Below are 18,619 nucleotides of genomic sequence, written 5' to 3' on the forward strand. Positions count from 1 at the left end.
ATTCTAAATTGAGAAAGATGAGTCCTGAAACACCTCAGCCCCTACCCCAGCCCATCATGGCAGATCATTTAGTCATTTAATTTCTTTAGAAAGTAGGTTCTAGCATGGTCAGATATGTTGCAATGGATATTCTATGAGAGGGGAAAGATGACAGACAAAGTGTTCCCCTATTTTCTCAAAAACATCAACCTTTGCTATCTTGATCAATTTGGGCTATTGTAATAAGATGCCATAGACTAGGTGGCTTAAACAAAAGGAATTTACTTTTCACAGTTGTGGATGCTGGGAAATTCAAGACCAGGGTGCAGGTTTGGTGTCTGGTAAGGACCTTCTTCCTGATTTACAGAGAACTATCTTCTTGTTGTATCCTCACATGGTAAAGAGAGCAAGCTCTGGTCTCTTTTTCTTCTCATAAGAGTGCTAATCCCATTATGGGGGCTCCACTCTAAAGTCCTGCCTTCTAATATCATCTCAATTGGGGTTATAGTTTCAACATGTGAATTGGGGGTGGGGGGGCACAAACACACAGTCTATAATATTTGCCTTCTGCTGAGAGATGGGAAATTCCACCTTTTTATGACCTTGAGTGATTTTAAGTATACAGATCAAAATATATTTCAAAAATAAACTTGACTAGATGTGATTTGTCCAAAAGCAAAATGCCCTGGGATCAGCTAAGGGTATGTTTCTCCCTCCTTACTGCTTGACCTCCTCTTTCACAAGATCTGCCTCAGTCCAGCTGCCTTCTGGAAGGGCAGGGCTGTAAGTCAAGACCAAGCTGAGGACCCTCATGTGTACACCTAAGTCCTAGACTAAACTTAAATCCCAGGTCATGCCCAGAGTGCTTTTACAAGTGATGTCCCATGAGAAGGTCAATGTTCTGAGGTTGCATGAATGAAAGTATTCTGGGATAGATGGGAGACAGCACAGAAGTAACATGCAAAGTGATGAAGAGGAAGGATTTGAATAGAATTCCGGATTAGAACCGAAAAAAATACATGACCCGTTAGGTCATGTATTTTCCAAAAAAGAAAAGATTTAGGCAAATTAGGAGAAACTACGGCTACTTAAACTGGGAAATAAACTTGAGAAACCACTGAAATGCAAATCAAAACAAACAAACAAACAAACAAAACCACCTTTCAGAATGGCTAGAATAAAAAAGACATGAAGTAATAAGTATTAGTGAGGTTGTGGAGAAAAAAGAATCCCCATGCACTCTTGTTGGGAATGCAAACTGGTATAGCCACCGTAGAAAACAGTATGGAGTTTCCTCAAAAAGTTAAAAATAGAACTACCCTACCATCCAGCAATTCCATTACTGGATGTTTACCCAAAGGAAACAAAAAATTAATTTGAAAAGACATATGCACCCCTATGTTTACTGCAGCATTATTTACAGTGGCCAAGATATGGACACAGCCCAAGTGTCCATTGTTAGATGAATGGCTAAAGAAGATGTGTGAGATATGGATATATATCATTGAGATTGTGAGATATATATTCATATATATCTTTTAATGAAATATTACTCAGCCACAAAAAAGGATGAGCTCTTGCTGTTTGTGACAACATGGATGAACCTAGAGAGTATTATGCTAAGTCAAATAAGTCATAGAAAGACAAATACCATGTATTTCACTTATATGTGAAATATTAAAAAAAGAACAAGCAAACTAATAAAAAACCAGAACAGACTCATAAATACAGAGAAAAAGCTTGTAGAGATGGATGAAATAGATGAAGAGGATTAAGAGGTACAAGTTTCTAGTTATAAAATAAGTAAGTCACAAGGGTGAAAAAGCATATGGAATATAGTCAATAATATTGTGGTAACTTTGTGTAGTGGCAGATAGTAACTCCACTTATCATGTCAAGCATTTCATCATGTATATGAATGTTGATTCACTATGTTATATACCTGAAATTAACATAATACCACTCATCTTTGAACAACACAGGTTTGAACTGCACTGGTGCACTTGCTGGTGGATTTTTTAAAAATGGGTGGTACTGTAAATGCATTTTCTGTTCCTTGTGATTTTCTTAGTAGCATCTTCTTTTCTCTAGCTTACTTTATGGTAAAAATACAGCATATCATATGTACGACACATAAAATATGCGTTCATCACCTATTTATGGTATCAGTAGGGCTTCTGGTCAACAGTAAACTCTTCATAAAGTTTTGGAGGAGTGAAAGTTATAAACGGATTTTCAACTGTGCCAGGGGTGGGTACCCCTAACCTCTGCACTGTTCAAGGGTCAACTGTATTGTGTGTCAGTTAAACTTCAATTTCAAAAAACTTCAAAAAACACTCTAAAAGAGTGTTAGTTAAAAATGTACAGACTTTACATCAAGGTTCAGTTCCACTTGCATTTGGGGGATATGCCAAGCAGTGTAGGATTTCATGAGAGAGAATTTGTTTTTCCATAGCACATCTCCTGAATCAAAGGCAGAACACTGGCCTTTCCTGAACCAGGGATTTACTCTACCATAATTCTTAATTTCAGAAATAAATGCGAATGTGGAAACTCTGATCAGGAGGAGCAATTCAGCTGTCCTAGCTGGTGTCCCCCCTCCTCCCTCAACCCTCCTTGTGTTGCCAGTTCTGGAAGGAGAAGGGCCACATCCCCAAAATGCCATGGAAATACACTGCCCTTTGGCAGTAAAGCTGTTACCAATCCCTACCCTTCATTGGTACTATGTCACCTTTAGAGAAAAGGCGGTTATCAAAAGCTATTTTATATCAACGCTCACAGGGGCTTTCTGAGTTGGTACAAAGTTGATTTTGATATTTTAATGAATCTGGGAGTACTTCTGTTCTGTTCCCATATTTTGCCCCAGGTAGGAGTGAGAGGTGTTATTCTCTTCTGCCAGAGCTCTCGAGAAAGTGGTTTTTCTGGTCCTTATTTGCTGAAACCTCCTTTTCTGCCCAGGTGCCACAAGAGATCCTACCCCTCTCTTTTGAATTAATATACCCGCCTTCCTTGCAAGTGTCTTTTGTGCTGTAGGCTGCAGACATCAACAGCATAAAGCCCTCAGCAGGAGCTGAAAACCTCCAGGACTAATGGCTCCAGCACCTTCCCCCTGACCCCAGGAAAGGGTCACTGGTTTTAACTTTTGTCTATCAGCCTCCTTGGCTGTTTTGGGGGTGCACGATGTGGTGGAAGGAAGCAGACAGCCTTTAAAATGCATTGAAGGTCAATGTATTCCATTATATACACACTGCTTCAAATTCAGTTTTAACCTTTGATCGAATGTGCAGTGTTGGGATTTTTTATGCTAGAGCAGACACAGGAAATCACAGGTGCAACTCATTTTGGTTTTGACTTAGAAGCATGGCAGGCCCCTGGAATTTTTATAGGAAATCCTCTCTTTACCTTGAGCATAAAGTGTCCGAAGTCTGTAGCTTGTCTCTGTAACACACCTTAATAGGTAATATTGATTTGTGGAAATTAATTACTAGAGAAACAGTACTCAGCACTTGCCTAGTGTTTGGAAAGATTTGAGAGCCCTCTTGTGGCTGTAATAAACCCCAGCTGAAAGCTGATGAAACGCTTCTGGCTGTTGTTTTTTTTGTTGGTTTTTTGTTGTCCTTGTTTTCCTTTCTCTCTTTTTGGTTATATTCATTTGCCTGTGGTCTGGCTTTGAACTGGTTTTCATTTGAGATCAACATCATCATGTTTCACATCATATCAATGGAAGACTTGGGAATGGGAGCGTTGTCAATTTTTTAAAAGACAGACTACTTTTTTTTTTCTTTTCTGATTATTAAACTCAAGTGCTTACTGCCAAGAAATAGTAAACGCAGAGGGGGCTTGCTGAGGGAACTTCACAAAGCAAGGGCACTACCATTGCATCATTTTGCTTCTTAAGGGATGTGTTCTCTTATTTTTAATCCAGGTACTGACTGCACAGAGGTAAAGCTAACTAGCAGCCCCCAAGCTACATTTATTTTGAACATCTTAAAGATTATTTTCTCTGATTTACATATTGCAAAGTGGGAAAATAAGTGTCCTCATTTGAGTGTTTTTAAATCTCTAAGAAATGCATGTTGAAAGCTATTACCTCTCTGATGCTTCAATCACGCCCAAAGAAAAATATTTGCAACTTAAGGTCACTGTTGCTCCACACTTGAATTGATGAAGGGAGCACCCAAGGCAAAGTTTAGACAGAACGAATTGATTTTTTCCTGGGAGATTTAAATATTATGCATATATTTGTCTAAGTTTCTGTCATTGCTTTATTAATTAGGCAGAATTACAACAATGCTTGAGAGCCCGTTGCAGCTGGAAGGTCCCGTGCAGGGTCCACGTGATAAGCTGGGCTTCTGGAAGGAGCTCAGGCTGTTATTGTGAATAAGTGGGTTTTGGAGAGAAGCTGATGGGGCTCCGTGTTACTTCCAGCATAATTTGGTTTCCCTAGATTCGTTTATGGAGTGACATTGGCACCCAGTCGCAAATGAATCACTAGCCCTGCCTATTGTTCCTAGCACGGAGGAAAATGTCAAATACACACATTGAAGAAGGAAAAAAGAAAAAGAAGTGAAAGCAGAAAGCCCTGATGTTTGGACCTAGATAGGGCATAGGAGAGTTAAAGATGGTGTCTGGTCTGTTTCCCTTTCAATGCTCAGGTGCAATTAGCAGAAGCGGCAGTTACATTGCCTGGTAGGGACTGAGAGAGGTAACCCCGGCCAGGAGGAGACGTGATGCTGGCCAGGGCAGGAGGCTGAGCAGCAATCATTTTGTTCTGTAGGAGAGGGGGCATATTTCTGGCTCTAACTCCATCTTTCTCGGTCTTCATTAATATGAACTTTGGCAGTGTTGAGATCCTTTAAGGATATCCACAAAAGGCTTGTAAGGGCTGTATAGAGGGACCCAGGTTCCATCTTGAATAAGCTCTGGCTGGCCAAAAGTACATGATTTGAACATCAAATAAGTATAATGACTGCAGTATATTGAAACTCACTATGTTTAGATTCACAAGTTAATAATGATATAAAAACAAACAAACAAACAAACAAAAAGAAATGACATCTGCAAAAAGCTCCTCCTGGAGATTTTAGGAGAACAATCAATTATTTTGAAAACCAGTAAATAACATGAGTCAAACATTCATCTACTTTCCCTACCCTATCAACTATACCTCAGGGGATCAAACAGTGGATAAGGGGAAGTTTCTCCTTATAGAAGCATCACAGCTAACAAATGAAGCAGTAATGATAGAGTTGGAATATCACCATCTTGCAGTCCTTTAATGATCACCTCTTAATGATCGGTGGGCATCACGGAAAAAGAGACCACCGGGCATTATGTGCCTCCAGACTGAGGTCCACAACACTGTTTACTTAGAAATCCCAGTCTAGTATTTCAGAGTGATTTCTTTTTTTTTTTTTTTTTTCTGCAACTTTAACTATTACCTGAAGGTATATCCACATCCAGGCATTTCTGGCTGTTTCTTCTGGGTTCCTCTTTTCCATGTGTTTCAAGAAGAAAATGAGCTAATGCAGAAATCAACGAAATATCCCATAGAGTCAGGTGCAAATTACCTTGTTTCTTTCTAACTTGATGACATTGGAGCAAAACACAACAGTGTGGGATCTTGAAAGAAGGCTACACAGTCAACGCCTTGGGGTTAAGGCTGCAGTCTTGTGGGCGATTACATCCCAAGGACCTAGCACAGTGTTTGGCACAAAGGACGTAATCAAAAATATTTTTAAATAGAACAAATCAATGAATAGAGTGGCTAGAGAAGAAGAGAGAGGTCTCACTGCCCCTGCCTCTGAGTTGTTTTACCCCGGGATCATCCTTTCGTATCCTTAGGTATCAGTCTCCTCATCGGTAAAATTCTGCTATGATTTAAAAAAAAAAAAAAAAAATCTGCTATGATGTCCTTTCCTGAGGATGAAATGAAATAAGGAATGAGGAAAGTATTTTCAAAACTGTAAGCATGTTCACAAATAGAAAAGCATTCTCCTTTTTTTTTTTTTTTAATTAACACAGTTTGTTTAATATTTAAAACCTCACTATCTTTGGGTCATTTCTGAGGCTCTGATGATCGAAAGATGGACAGTTGTTGAAGGGAAGGGTGTGCATGGTGTGTGGAGTTCTTCCTGTCTGAAGCTACCACTGGGTCCTTGACACTTATTATTTTATTCTGGCAACTCTGTAAAGTAAGCGTGTATACCCTGGCTATTTAGATGAGGAAACCAGGGCTCCCAGAGGTCATGTAAGCTAACCAGGTCTCACAAAGAGTGAGGTGCATCCGAAATTGAAAGCCAGATCTTTCCGACCTCAAACCTTTTCTCTTTGCACAGCACCTCAAGGGAAATTTCCAGAATGCTTGGAGGATGCCATGTCCAAATGAGTAGAGCTTGACTTGTATTTTCTCGAATCTGCTCTTCCTAAATAAAAGCCACCTGCAGGATTCAGCCACCTCCTTTGAACACATTCTTGAGATTTCGTAGTGTTGTGTTCAGAAAAAGACTTATTTTAAAGCCAGAGAGAGAATTATGGCATTGCATGAGTTCTGGCTTATCTGAATTCTCTTGTGCCGCAATTTCCAACCATCCATTATTGTCCAAAGCTTACTACAGTTTTTGGCTTCTAGGTTCCTCAGGAGTGTTAAAAAGGAATGCAGCCACACTGCAGTCTTTCCCACTAGTCTCTATAGCTCAAGTGCAAATTTGTTTTGCGGTTTCGTGTGCGCGCTGGGGTCAGGAGAATTATTTCTGAACTGCTAAGCTGTGACTACCTAGAAAACCCTCTGGATGCATAGACTCCAGAGGTTGAGATAAGCCCTCTGCCCTCCCCCACCCTACAGAGTGTGGCCTCACCCTCATTTCCTGCTGCCCCCCCCCCCGCCAGGTAACCACAAACCCCTCACCCCAAGATGCTCATTTTGCTTCTAGAGCTTTGAATCCAACAAAGCCTGGACCATTGCAGCCTTCGGTCACAAACTGCATCTCTAAGACAGGCTGACTTCTAGAAGAGGCTAGAAGGCTATCCGAACTCTCTTTGGGAGATTTTCGTGAAATCAGACATCATCTAAAAGCCTAGTATTTTGTTGACTGAATGCAAGTACAGCACTGAGTAAGGGTACTGGGTCATAGATGACCCTCCATACACGTTATCATTATATTGCTATTAATACCGACTTTTGTGCTACATGGAACTTTGCATGTTTTAGGCTAGTTGCCCCATCATCACTGCCTGAGGGATGACCTCCAAGTCACTCTTTCTTTGAGAACTGGCAAGGGATGGAATCAAGCGGGGATCTCTTGGGTATTTTGTGAAATATCCTAAAATGATCGCCAAGTCCTGACAACAGAATCTAGGAAAATCCTAACTCAGAAGCATCTTTTATGGAAGAAGCACAGCAAAACCTGGACAGAGAGGACTTTTTTTTTTTTTTAAGTTCCTGTACTATTTTAGGAAAATGTGTATCAAAGCTGTCAGATAGAAACCTAAATATTGAAACACGTGCCTTGCTCTTAAATATCCTGATTCACTTCTTCTCCTTTCCAAACTGGCTGGAGCAAAACAATGGCAACGGCAACACCTCGTTGCTTCTAGGCTGTGTAATTCTCACATTTGCTAAAAGCAACGCCTGGGAAATTAGCTAAGAAGAGAGAGCCTGGCTGAACACGCATGGGCCTGATAACGCAATCTGAGTGTTCTATCTGCTGTTCTGCTTTGCACGGCTGGGATCAGAGCCGCAAGTGAGACGGAATTGGGCCTTATCTCACTCGGGGGCGGCTCCAGGCTTCAGGTGGGTGCCCCCGCATGCATAAACCACAGCTCTGCAGAGCAGAGCAACTCGAGACGTCCCCGCACCCAAATCCCAGCAAGGCTGCGCCTCTGAACCAAATGATCACGAAGTCCCTGAATAATGCATGAGCGCCGGACCCTCCCCAGCGCCTCTGAAACTGAACTGGAAGGAACTGTACTCGGCGAGATAGCAAAAGCAAGCCCCTGGAACGTGCATTCCCTGAAATTTATTCCTGCGGCAGCCACTTGGGGGAAAGTGAAAGCAAATCCGACAACCACCTGAAAATCATGGCATTTGCGTCAGTCCGAGGCTCCCAGGGTTCTTGTCCGTAGAAAGCAGCAACGTGACCGGATTTGAAATGTTATCTTATTGATAAATACTACCTCTTCCTCGGGAGAGGTTGGAGGGGGTGTTGATCGTCCCTGCGAGAGGACCAGTAGGATCCAGAAGCTGCTCATTGCACGCTTGGGTTTGGTTGTTTGGGAACAGTGTGCGGCTTCCCGGCACTGAAGTTAGTTGACCTCTAAGAACTGCAGAAATGCTGCCTCCCGCGAGGCTGTTTCTCCGAGGACTGACCCCAGGATAATCTGGGGAGGAACCTTCTGTCTTTCGGATCCGGGTGTCTCCTTTCATCGAGCTGCAGTACTGATGAGTGGGTTTCGCCTCTCGTTTGATAGTCCAGCTGCTGGTTAAGTGCAAAATAAACAGATCTTTTTGGAAGAATGTTTGCACACCGCCGTGTCACAAGCCCCACCTGTCCGGGTGCCCCAGGAGGGAGCAGAGCCTGCTGCATGGCCCTGCCTGGGGTCTAGGTAGCTCCTGATGGCAGACCCCGCCGAATGTCCTCTCCTAGGCTAACAGTGGTCAGCTGTATTTTGGCATTAGGACTGGGAAATCGGGGCAATTCTCTTGACTCGAAATTCTACTCCCAGCAATGTATTCCCTGCATAAATATTTATGGTTTAGGACATACTCCTTCTGTTTGAAGGAGGATTACTGTTTGTAGTATCTTCCTTCAAACAGAATCAGCCTAATTGTCCCAAACCAGGAGATTAATCACATAAATTATGGCCCATCTATAATTGGAATAATACACTCTTAGAGAAGAATATGAAATAACATCGAAAAAGTGTTCACTCTGTAGTTTTGACTTACAAATATACACGTTAAAAGTAAAATGTTCCTTTATGATCTCAAATCTCTAAAAGAAGAAATAGGTATTTAACTGTGGTTATCCGGGAGTGAAGTGAAGTGATTATAGATAATTTTAATATTTTTTCTCTCTTGTTGTTCTGCACAGTTCCTATTTTCCATGTTGAGTTTCTAACTGGGAGATGGGGGAGATCACAGATTAAAAAAAAAAAAAAAAAGCCAGACCAGCTACATCTAAAAGGATTCTCCCTCTAAAGTTATCAAGTATGCAGGCAAAAAAAAAAGGGGGGGGATGAGAAGCCTCTCTCCTCCTGAGGGAAGCACCCTGAGATGTAGGCATTCTCCCCCCCTCTATCTTAGTGGCTGAAAAGAGTCAAGATCTCAGGGTAGTATGTAAAATAAAAATGCCTTAGCCAGAAGGGTCTGGCTGCTTTGTTAAGTCGTGGTGAGGGGGGAGTGGCGGCCATGTGATGGGGGATGTGTGGCTTCTGTGTGAAGTAAGATAACCACCCTCGCATCCGTGTCTCCATTTTCTCATCATAATACTGGACATCCTTGGAACCAATCGCTCTGACACACACCATTGTCAGCTGCCGAAAGTTCTTTATTACCATACTTAACAATCATAGTTCCCAATTTCCCATTTGCTTAGAACATCATTCTTAAAATCGTTAATTTGTTTTCAAGGCTTGAATAAAAGGCCTTTTCATCACTGTGTCAAAGGGCAGTCTGATTGCCAAGCTCTAACTGCCACAGTTCCCCCTATCAGATACAGGATAGCGCCGATAATACTCTTCGGAGATAATGAAGAATGGGGAGCTCATAATGAGTGTGCGGCTCTAAAGGGAGTCAAGAAATTAATTCCATTTTGAGCATTTGGAAAATGACTCCAGCGCACAGTACAGCGGGGCAAAGGGGGAGCTCAGTTTCACTATTTGAAAATGCACACCTCAGCTTGTGTGTAAGATGTACACTGTTAAATGTCTGAACTGAAGATCTCCTTCAGATGACCCTCAAATCTACCTGACAAAGGCTCACAATGTTCTTTGTGGGATACTGAGCTCTGGTAAAACTTGATTATCTAGGGGAAAACTCTGTGAAAACTCTGCAGGGCAAGAGGAAGATGGGGAAATTGATTATTTCCCATACATTTCACAAGGTCTAGGCTAAGAGAAACCATTAGCCTGGGTAACTTTTGTTAGTTAAGGCAGCAAGTTTGGTTTCCTGGGGACATGACTATCAGAATCCCTGAAATAGTAGCTGATAAAATATTTATTCATCCCACAAACACTGAACAACAGAACATCCATGTTGTATAAGGTCATGTATCATATGCTCTGGGGGATAATGATTAAGGCATGAAGCCTGCTCAAGGGATAGGGCAGTCGCTGGTCATGCAATGGAGATAAAACACAAGGGGCACAAGTTTCAGAGGAGGAGAAATCCCTTCCTCAGAGGACATCACAAAAGGTTGGCTGCAGGACTTTCTACTTGAGCCGGTTTTTCGGAACGCGCAGAACTGTGGACCTCGATGATATTAATTTTGCTGCTTGATTTTATGAGAGTAAGGCTAGCGGTGGAAGGAATACATTGAATAAATCTTCCCTGTCAATGTGGCATTTTATAGGCTCCTCCAGATGTGTTTTCATTGGCTAGGCAAGTGATAACCTCATAAAAGTAAATATTTTTTGAATCGCCACAGGCAGGGTGATTCCAGAGACAAATACTCCTCATTACACCTTTTGATGAGCATACTAGCTCTGCCTTCTTTTTTTGAGGAATCAAGAGGGAAGGATTAGGTAGAAGGAAAGAAGAACATATAGAGGAGGAAAAGGTAGTTTAGGAGCAAGCTGGCGATGCGGAAATGGGGAGGGAACAATGACACATGGTTGCGTGATACAAATCTGTCCCTGATTTCTTCCTTCCCAACCCTGACGGTTCTGGGGTCTTCTCCATTAGCCCTTCACCACAGCTACTAAGTGTCTGTCCTGGCTCTGCCTACTCTGTCCATCCTGAACCCTGTTGCCTAATGAATCTTCTGAAATCAACACTTCTCCCATTTTAGCGATTGACAGCTGTATTCAGAACCCATGATTACTTGGGCTCAGCAAGCTCTTCTCGCTTTTGCCCTCCTACCAGCCATTCATTTATTAAGCAAACATTTTGTGAAATGCACAACGTGAGCTTCCTGGTCTAAGTAGGCCACTCTGCTCTCCGTACGTTCTTAACTCTTCTCTTCAATATTCCTTTACCACTCTTTACCTCCATAGTCCCCTACCCAGTATCTTTTTCTAACCTATCATCCTCACACCCATAAGACTTCAGGGCATTTTATTCTTTTTTTAACGTTCTCCACATTTGCTAGAGTAGATCCTCACACCTAACAAACCCTCGAAAAGCGTGTGTTAATTAAATGGCTTGCTAATTAAAGAAATGAGCAATTATACAATAAACTGCTTGGTGAAATACAGGTTCTTGAAGCAGTAGGGAAGAAAACTAGTAAGCTTAACATTTTTTAAAAAGCCACCTCATTGCTCCTAATTACCCGTTGTTTGAAACACTCTTCTTTTTATCCAAAGTCTGTGTTGACTGTCTCCCTCTGGGTGGGGACCATCCCAGTCAAATGATGGATACATTCGTAGATTCTGTCTCTTTCTACTCTTTTCACACATTTTAGACAGTCAAAAATAAGATCAGATCCGTTTTAGGAAAGGACAGAAAAGTGTATTTATCAAAGGCAAAATTAGCCTTAGTCATTAAAATATGTTCATCTTCTATGATGATCATCTCTTTTAAGGAGCATCAGGTGTGGAACTTCTGCCATGAACTGGACTTTGGGCGAAGTGTTCTGGGATGTGAGTCCAGTCATCAAAGAGGAGGTTCAAGGGTAGAGGTGACCGAGACGCTCAGATGCAAGTTAAAAGAGGCAGCAAGTGATGCAGTAAAACCCTGGAGACTGGAAAAGTCAGGCAAGATGAATAGGAGGCTTGAGTTGGGCCAGAAAGGACCAGGAAGTTTTCTGCAGCATGCAAATGAGCAAAAGACAAGGCAAAGATGGAGGGAAGGGAGTCACGCCTCCCGGCTGCATTTAGAATTGCGCGATATGATTACCTCACAGTAGAGCAAGACGCTGAAGCAGCTGTGAAAAAGTGTGTGTTCTGTGCCTCTGGACTGGAGGACGCCGCAATGGCCCCTACGATCATTACCCCTTAAAATGATCATTGAACTAACCAAGGTGCCCTGTTCCTTAATCTTCCCAAGTACACAGGTATTTGCCATCATTACCTCGGGGCCCTGGGAAGGACAATCATAAAGCACTGCAATTGCTTTACAGGTGCCCTTAAATGAATTCACCCAAACTCTCAGCAAAGTAGGTGGCAAAGAGCCCACCTGCTGGATAGGACGCTGTCACCAACAAATGAAGCTATCTGTCTTAGAGACTGCTCTGGTCCCAGGAGATTGGTAGAACATTCCCTTAACGTGGTAGTTAACATTTCTTTCACTGCACCCAAATCCCTGGGTGCTGGCGATCCCCTCGAGGGCAATGTGTTAGTAAACTCTGAGTCCCCAATGCCTCGCCCCGGGGCGGGGGATTGGCAAACATGAGGCTCAATTAATGTTTGCAGAATTAACGAATTCCTTTGCTGGGAGGCTGCTTGTCCTTCTCTGTTCTTTGTTTTATCTTTCACTGTGCTGTTGAGCAAGTAATGTCTAAAAAAAATTTGCAAATTCAAGTAGTACAGAACCCTCTAAGACTTCTCCCTAGAAATGGAATTGGGCGTTTGGAGAGCGGAAGAAAATGAGTTCGCATCATTTTGGAGGTTCATCAAACTGGAATAAAGCTGGTAGACAATGACTGTTGGGTGTGTGGCCTACACGTAGCCATCATTTCAATACTGATCTTTGGAGATTTTTGTCTGAAGCAAATGAAAAAAGAGGAAAAAAAATAGAAATGAGAAAAAATGATTCCATTGATCAATTTTAGGTGTTTTTGCTTTATCTTCAACCCTGTTGGTTTATTTTTCCTATTTGTCTAACTTTCTATTTTGACTCCTTGGCAGAATTTAAACAAATAAACAAAACATACATGAGAATATATCTGACTAAAGCAATACCAAAATGTTATATGAGCCTCCGGAACCACGAGATGGGACAAGTTTGTACTTCATCAATATAAATGTCCCACCAGTACCTTTTTGTGTCTTGATGTCAGAGTTTTATTTACAAATTGATCTCTTATCTATTTGGCTGGTAGACCTTGCAGACATTTGGGACTTATTTTACTCGTGTACACATCATCCTATGATTTCACTAGTCATCGTTAAATGCAACGTTACGTTGTATGAAGTTAAATTTAAAACCAATACCATTTTAAGCCAAGTCAGTTTCAGTCAGCCTTGAGACCACGTAAATTTCCAATGGCAGGAAGACCTCAGGAAGTCTATGGCCAATTTTTCCAAGTGAGACAAAAGCCACTAAGATTCCACAAACAGGTTCCAGATAAACCTTTATGTCATAAACCACTGTAGTTCTTGCCTCTAAAATCCTCCAGCTCTTATGACTGTCTTAAAAATCTGGATCATTCCTAAATCTGAGACACACGAATGAGGTTGAAACTTATCCATTGACCATCATCATCTTTCTTCCTTAAATCCTTTTTTTTTGTATTATCTGTTTTGCCCAGTTATAGGAAGATTATAAATTTTCCATTTGCAACTCCATGCAAAGATATCTCTGATTTAAATTCTTCTGTCTTAATCTGTTTGGCATCCTTAACCCACCTGAGCTACCTCACTATGATCATTATTGCGTTTCTATATTTATTAGGCACTTGCTTTGTGTAATAAAAATCAGTCTCTGCTTGTAAAATTGAAACATGAACAAGTCCTGACGTAGGACCAAAGCAGGATTAATAATGATCTGTCATATAATATTCAACCACAGTAATAGCCACTCCAGACAAAACTTTCCCATCGACGTTTCCTCGTGGAGCCCAGAAGCCGTGTCAGTCCTTTTCTGCCTTCCCTAGTGACCTTTCGGGAAATTTCCTTCCACTGATGAAATTGTCATTCTGTCACCGCAGAAGACAACAGAGTAATGTAAAATGATGATTGGCAAAAGCAAGGGCTCAGGCTGGCCTGTCTGTGGCAGTTTCAGCACGTTCTTCTTTCTAATTAAAGGAGAAGCTGGCGTTTCTTAAGATACTGTAGTTCCCTTAGCACATTTCAAAACTGTCTGGCTAGGCATTCAAAAGAACTGAAAATAGTAAATTTAGAGTTTTAAAATATTATAGTTCATTGATTCCTTTTTTAAAAGCAGCATAAAAAAGCACTACACCCTTAAAGCCCTTATGTTTGTCATTGCTTTTAACTGGGTATTGATTTTTTTTTTCTTAAGCCAGTTTAGCATGGCCAAGGGAAGCCCGGTGTTCCTTTCAGAGTTCTTCAGGATCATCCGTCTGCTCAGGGGACCTCTGAGGGTCACCCCTGGTGCCAGTGGTGGGGGGGTGGGCACCCCATTCCATAGACAGGCTTTCAAATTATGAGAAGACTTTCCCTCATTTTAAATCAGTAGTTACTTTCCTCTAATGCTATGGGTTTGTCTTTACTTGTCAGCTTTTCCAATTCTCTTCTTGCCTCTTCACACTTTTCTTGCCCCTTGAAGCCAGAAACACCCTGATCTTTACTGGACATTCCTGAAGCTAACCATTTAAAAAAAATATATATTTCTTCTCAAGGTTCCATTTGATGCCATTAGAGAAGACCTACGATTATAATAACCACAGTACCTGACAATAGGCATTCAATACACATTAATTATATTTTTGTTTTTAAAATATCAATATGGTACACAGGAAAGCACAGAGGCAAATCAGTGGACCTAGACTCCATTGCAGTTCAAGTATTAATTTGTTCTTGAATCTTGGGCTATATTTTCACCTTTCTCAGCCTCAATGTTCTCAGCTATAAAAAAAAAAAAGAAGTAATGATAAAGCCCATCTTATGAAATTGTGCTGAGGATTATCTATGTTAGTATCACGAAGTATCTATCACAGTTCCCAGTACATAGTAGGTCCTCAATAAATATTGCTCTCCATACACAGAAAATCTTCCCCCAACCCTACCTATCTTATAATCCGGAATAGCAGTGTCAACAGAAAAGACTAAGGACCTTTGGCTTCCAGCTTTGCCTTGTTTAGGCCCACACCCTTGGGTAAACCACTCCATCTCCTTGCATATTTCCCTATCACATAGTCCCACATCCGCCACAAATAAAATATCGGTTGGGGAATAACTTTCAAAAACCTTGGTGTGTTTTCTTATTGTAAGGTATTATTTCCTGCAGCAATTTATCAGTGAATAAATGAATGTGCTGAAATGAATGAGTCACCTATTGCCCCCATCACGTCCCTCCCCACACCAGAGCAGGGAGGAGAAACTCAACAAACGGTGCTGAAAACCCAGTCCACTCATGTCTATGAAAATACGCACATATGGGAACATTAGTCTGATAGGTGCAAATGCAGGCAACCACTCTCACACGAACATCTGGCAGAAGAGCCCCTTGACTCAGTGCTGATACAAACACTATGGAGGTTCAGAATCCCAGAGCTGTCGTTGTCAAAGACTCACACTCTTCCTTCTCATTTCTTCCAGGAATTTCTATTACATCACCATGTTACGGGATCCAGTGTCACGCTACCTGAGCGAGTGGAAACACGTCCAGAGAGGGGCCACGTGGAAAACCTCCCTCCACGTGTGTGATGGGAGAAGCCCCACCCCCGACGAGCTGCCCACCTGCTACCCCGGGGACGACTGGTCTGGGGTCAGCTTGCGGGAGTTCATGGACTGCTCCTACAACCTGGCCAACAACCGCCAGGTGCGCATGCTGGCCGACCTCAGCCTGGTGGGCTGCTACAACTTGACTTTCATGAATGAGAGCGAGAGAAACACCATCCTGTTGCAGAGCGCAAAGAACAACCTGAAGAACATGGCCTTCTTTGGGCTCACGGAATTCCAGAGGAAGACACAGTTTCTCTTTGAGAGGACATTCAACCTCAAGTTTATCTCCCCCTTCACGCAGTTCAACATCACGCGGGCTTCCAATGTGGACATCAACGAGGGCGCCCGCCAGCGCATCGAGGAGCTCAACTTCCTGGACATGCAGCTTTACGAGTACGCGAAAGATCTCTTCCAGCAGCGTTACCATCACACCAAGCAGCTAGAGCACCAGAGGGACCGGCAGAGGAGGCGGGAGGAGCGCAGGCTGCAGCGGGAGCATAGGGGTCACCGGTGGCCCAAAGAGGACGGGAACACAGAGGGGGCGGTCACTGAGGACTACAACAGCCAGGTGGTGAGATGGTGACCCCCTGCCCTCTCCTTCCTCGGGAGGGGGAGGATGAGCAGGCACACTGAACTTCTGTGGCGTTGGTGACCTTGGAGGATGGTGGGTATGTGAGGACATCTGGCTATATGTGGCTTGATTTGGACACCTGCTTCCTCTTTGTCTTCATCCTTATCCAGCTGGAGATGATCTGTTGTCTTCTTTTTTTGCCCTCCTCCTGATATTTTTCAATCCGTGATATCAAGTAGGGCAGGAATGCATCCAATGGAGACGTCCTTAGGAGGTCAAGGAGAGAAGCACCAGAAAGGAAACAGTTCTCGAAGAGCTCCTTTGCAGCATCATGGGAACCCCACAGAGACACACATGAAAAGCCAAATTATAGGCTTGGATGTTCTGCTGAAACTGGTCTGTTTCACACTGTCTCTGTAATGGAAATATTGGCATGTCCAGAGAAAGGAAGAAAGAAAGAAGTCCCTTTCAGCCCTTAGATGAGGTTTTATGCCAACCCTCCCTTGGCTCTTGGCTCTCATCTTGAACCCTGTTTGAATGTGGCTTAATCATAAGTAGCAGTGTTTCGTGGTTGCGATTGTTTTTAAACAAGATTACCCTACTACTGATCATCACTAAAGACTCACACCCCACAAAGTCCTTGCATCTTAGCTGGGAGCCATGCTTCCTCCCCCACCTTTTAGGGGAAAGCTAGTGGAATCAGGACAGGTGTGCTTGGCCCCTGAGAAATGAACAGTGGTAGGGGTAGTTAGGAGAAAATGTGCTTATTAATTAAGACCTAAGGAGATCACACTATACTGATTTTCTTTTCATTCAAAAGAATTAACTAATAAATTAAGGGGGGAAGCCGGAGGATGACTGTATGATGTCTCACACTTCCATATGGGCTACAAAACTTTTAGGTTTTTTTCAGGGATATTTCTGTTTTACCTCTTCGGAGCAGTCATCCTCTTCAATATGGTACTGCCAAGTTTGATGTTCTGTTAAAAGAGTCTTGCCCGAAGATTAGGAGTTGAGCTGGCCCGTATGCAAACGGTATGCAAGTTCACTAAATACATGATAATTGATTCATGCCAGGAGATGCAGAACTCAATGGGCCGGTTGTCCCAGGAGCCTAGACAGACGTTACCTCCCAGGATCCTTCATATCTCCAGCCTGATCACTTTATTTTCCCCACGTGATCTTTGCCTGTGGTTCGGCTGTGGCTCTATTTGGCAGCTCGGACTGGAGTGGATAAAGCAGGACGGGAAATTGGGCCTCATTACCCACTACTTCTTCTTTTCCATTTTTCCCAGTCACCAGTACAAGAACACAAAGTCTGTCAAGTACTCAGGGGACAAGTATGGAAAAGGGAAAAGAAAGGCCTTGCCTGGCATTCCGTAGTAGGATCAGAGTGGGAAGAAAGTTTCATAGCATTGATCTGATCAGTCCTTTCAAGGAGCTGAAGGCAAAATGAGTGAAACCCCTAAATCAGATTGAAAAGCCTATTTCATTGATATCTAGCGTGTTTGATGTTTAAGCCAGCTTTGCATAAGTCACATCGCAGCCTCTGGAGTACTCTCACTGGGGTGGAGAGTCGATCAACCCACACGCATTCATGGGGGGCCTGCTTGCTGAGAGAGGAGCCCGGGGTCTCCATCAGAGAGAGATTTGGAGAAGTGGCTTTGATTCTTCTCTCATGACCCTTGGCTTCATCTGTCATGTGAGGGAAGGCATTATTGGGGACCTCCCTTGTGTCACTTACTGAGGGAGCCCTATTCATACCTTGAATCCGTTCACAACAAGATAGATATTATTAGGCCTAATTACGTAGATAAGAAAAGTAAACCCCACAGAGACCAGGCAGCTTCCTGGCGGATGGTAGGCTAAGTCTGGCCGACTGCAGAGCACAAGTTCTTTTGATTCCATCCTGTTTTCCATATGGGACAAAAGCTTCCTGCCAACAGTGCAAGAAGCCAGCCATTAGAGCCCAGAAGGATTTGTTGCTAACCCATGTGCAGAGCACAACTGTGACGGTCCCGCACTCACAGTGGGCCCAGAGCCATGCTGCCTTGGGTGCAGCCCCCTCCACCTCCCTGACCCACCAACAAGCTGAGAGATTGATGATTTTATAGGCACTTGTACTTTTTGACACCTCTATGTTAAAGGGACCGAGTCAATATTGCTTGTTAGTTGGTAGAAATTAGACTCACGGAAGATTCGCGTCTCCCTTACCGCCAATTTGTTCCTGAGGTTGAGAGGGAAGAGGTTTACAGCTACAATTAATGAGCAGCCCTCTCTCTCTCTTTGCATTCCGATGTTAAGATCTCGTGTTCTGCCTAGAATGGCAGAGCTGCAAATTAT

The 18,619-nt window shown here is 42.8% G+C and overlaps 1 protein-coding gene across 1 annotated transcript in view; it reads left to right on the forward strand.

The window, feature by feature from the left end:
* LOC111147134 (heparan sulfate 6-O-sulfotransferase 3) overlaps positions 1–16,731 on the forward strand; it is a 688,722-nt gene extending 671,991 nt beyond the window's left edge. Inside the window, exon 2 of the mRNA XM_022503038.1 lies at positions 15,580–16,731. Within this exon, the coding sequence (XP_022358746.1) occupies positions 15,580–16,288 (709 nt within the window). The 3' untranslated portion in view covers positions 16,289–16,731. The remainder of the gene's footprint in view (positions 1–15,579) is intronic.
* Positions 16,732–18,619: the final 1,888 nt, after the last annotated feature.

The sequence above is a fragment of the Enhydra lutris genome, unplaced genomic scaffold (assembly GCF_002288905.1).
Source record: "Enhydra lutris kenyoni isolate GAN:26980312 unplaced genomic scaffold, ASM228890v2 scaffoldscaffold15, whole genome shotgun sequence".
Classification (NCBI taxonomy): domain Eukaryota; kingdom Metazoa; phylum Chordata; class Mammalia; order Carnivora; family Mustelidae; genus Enhydra; species Enhydra lutris.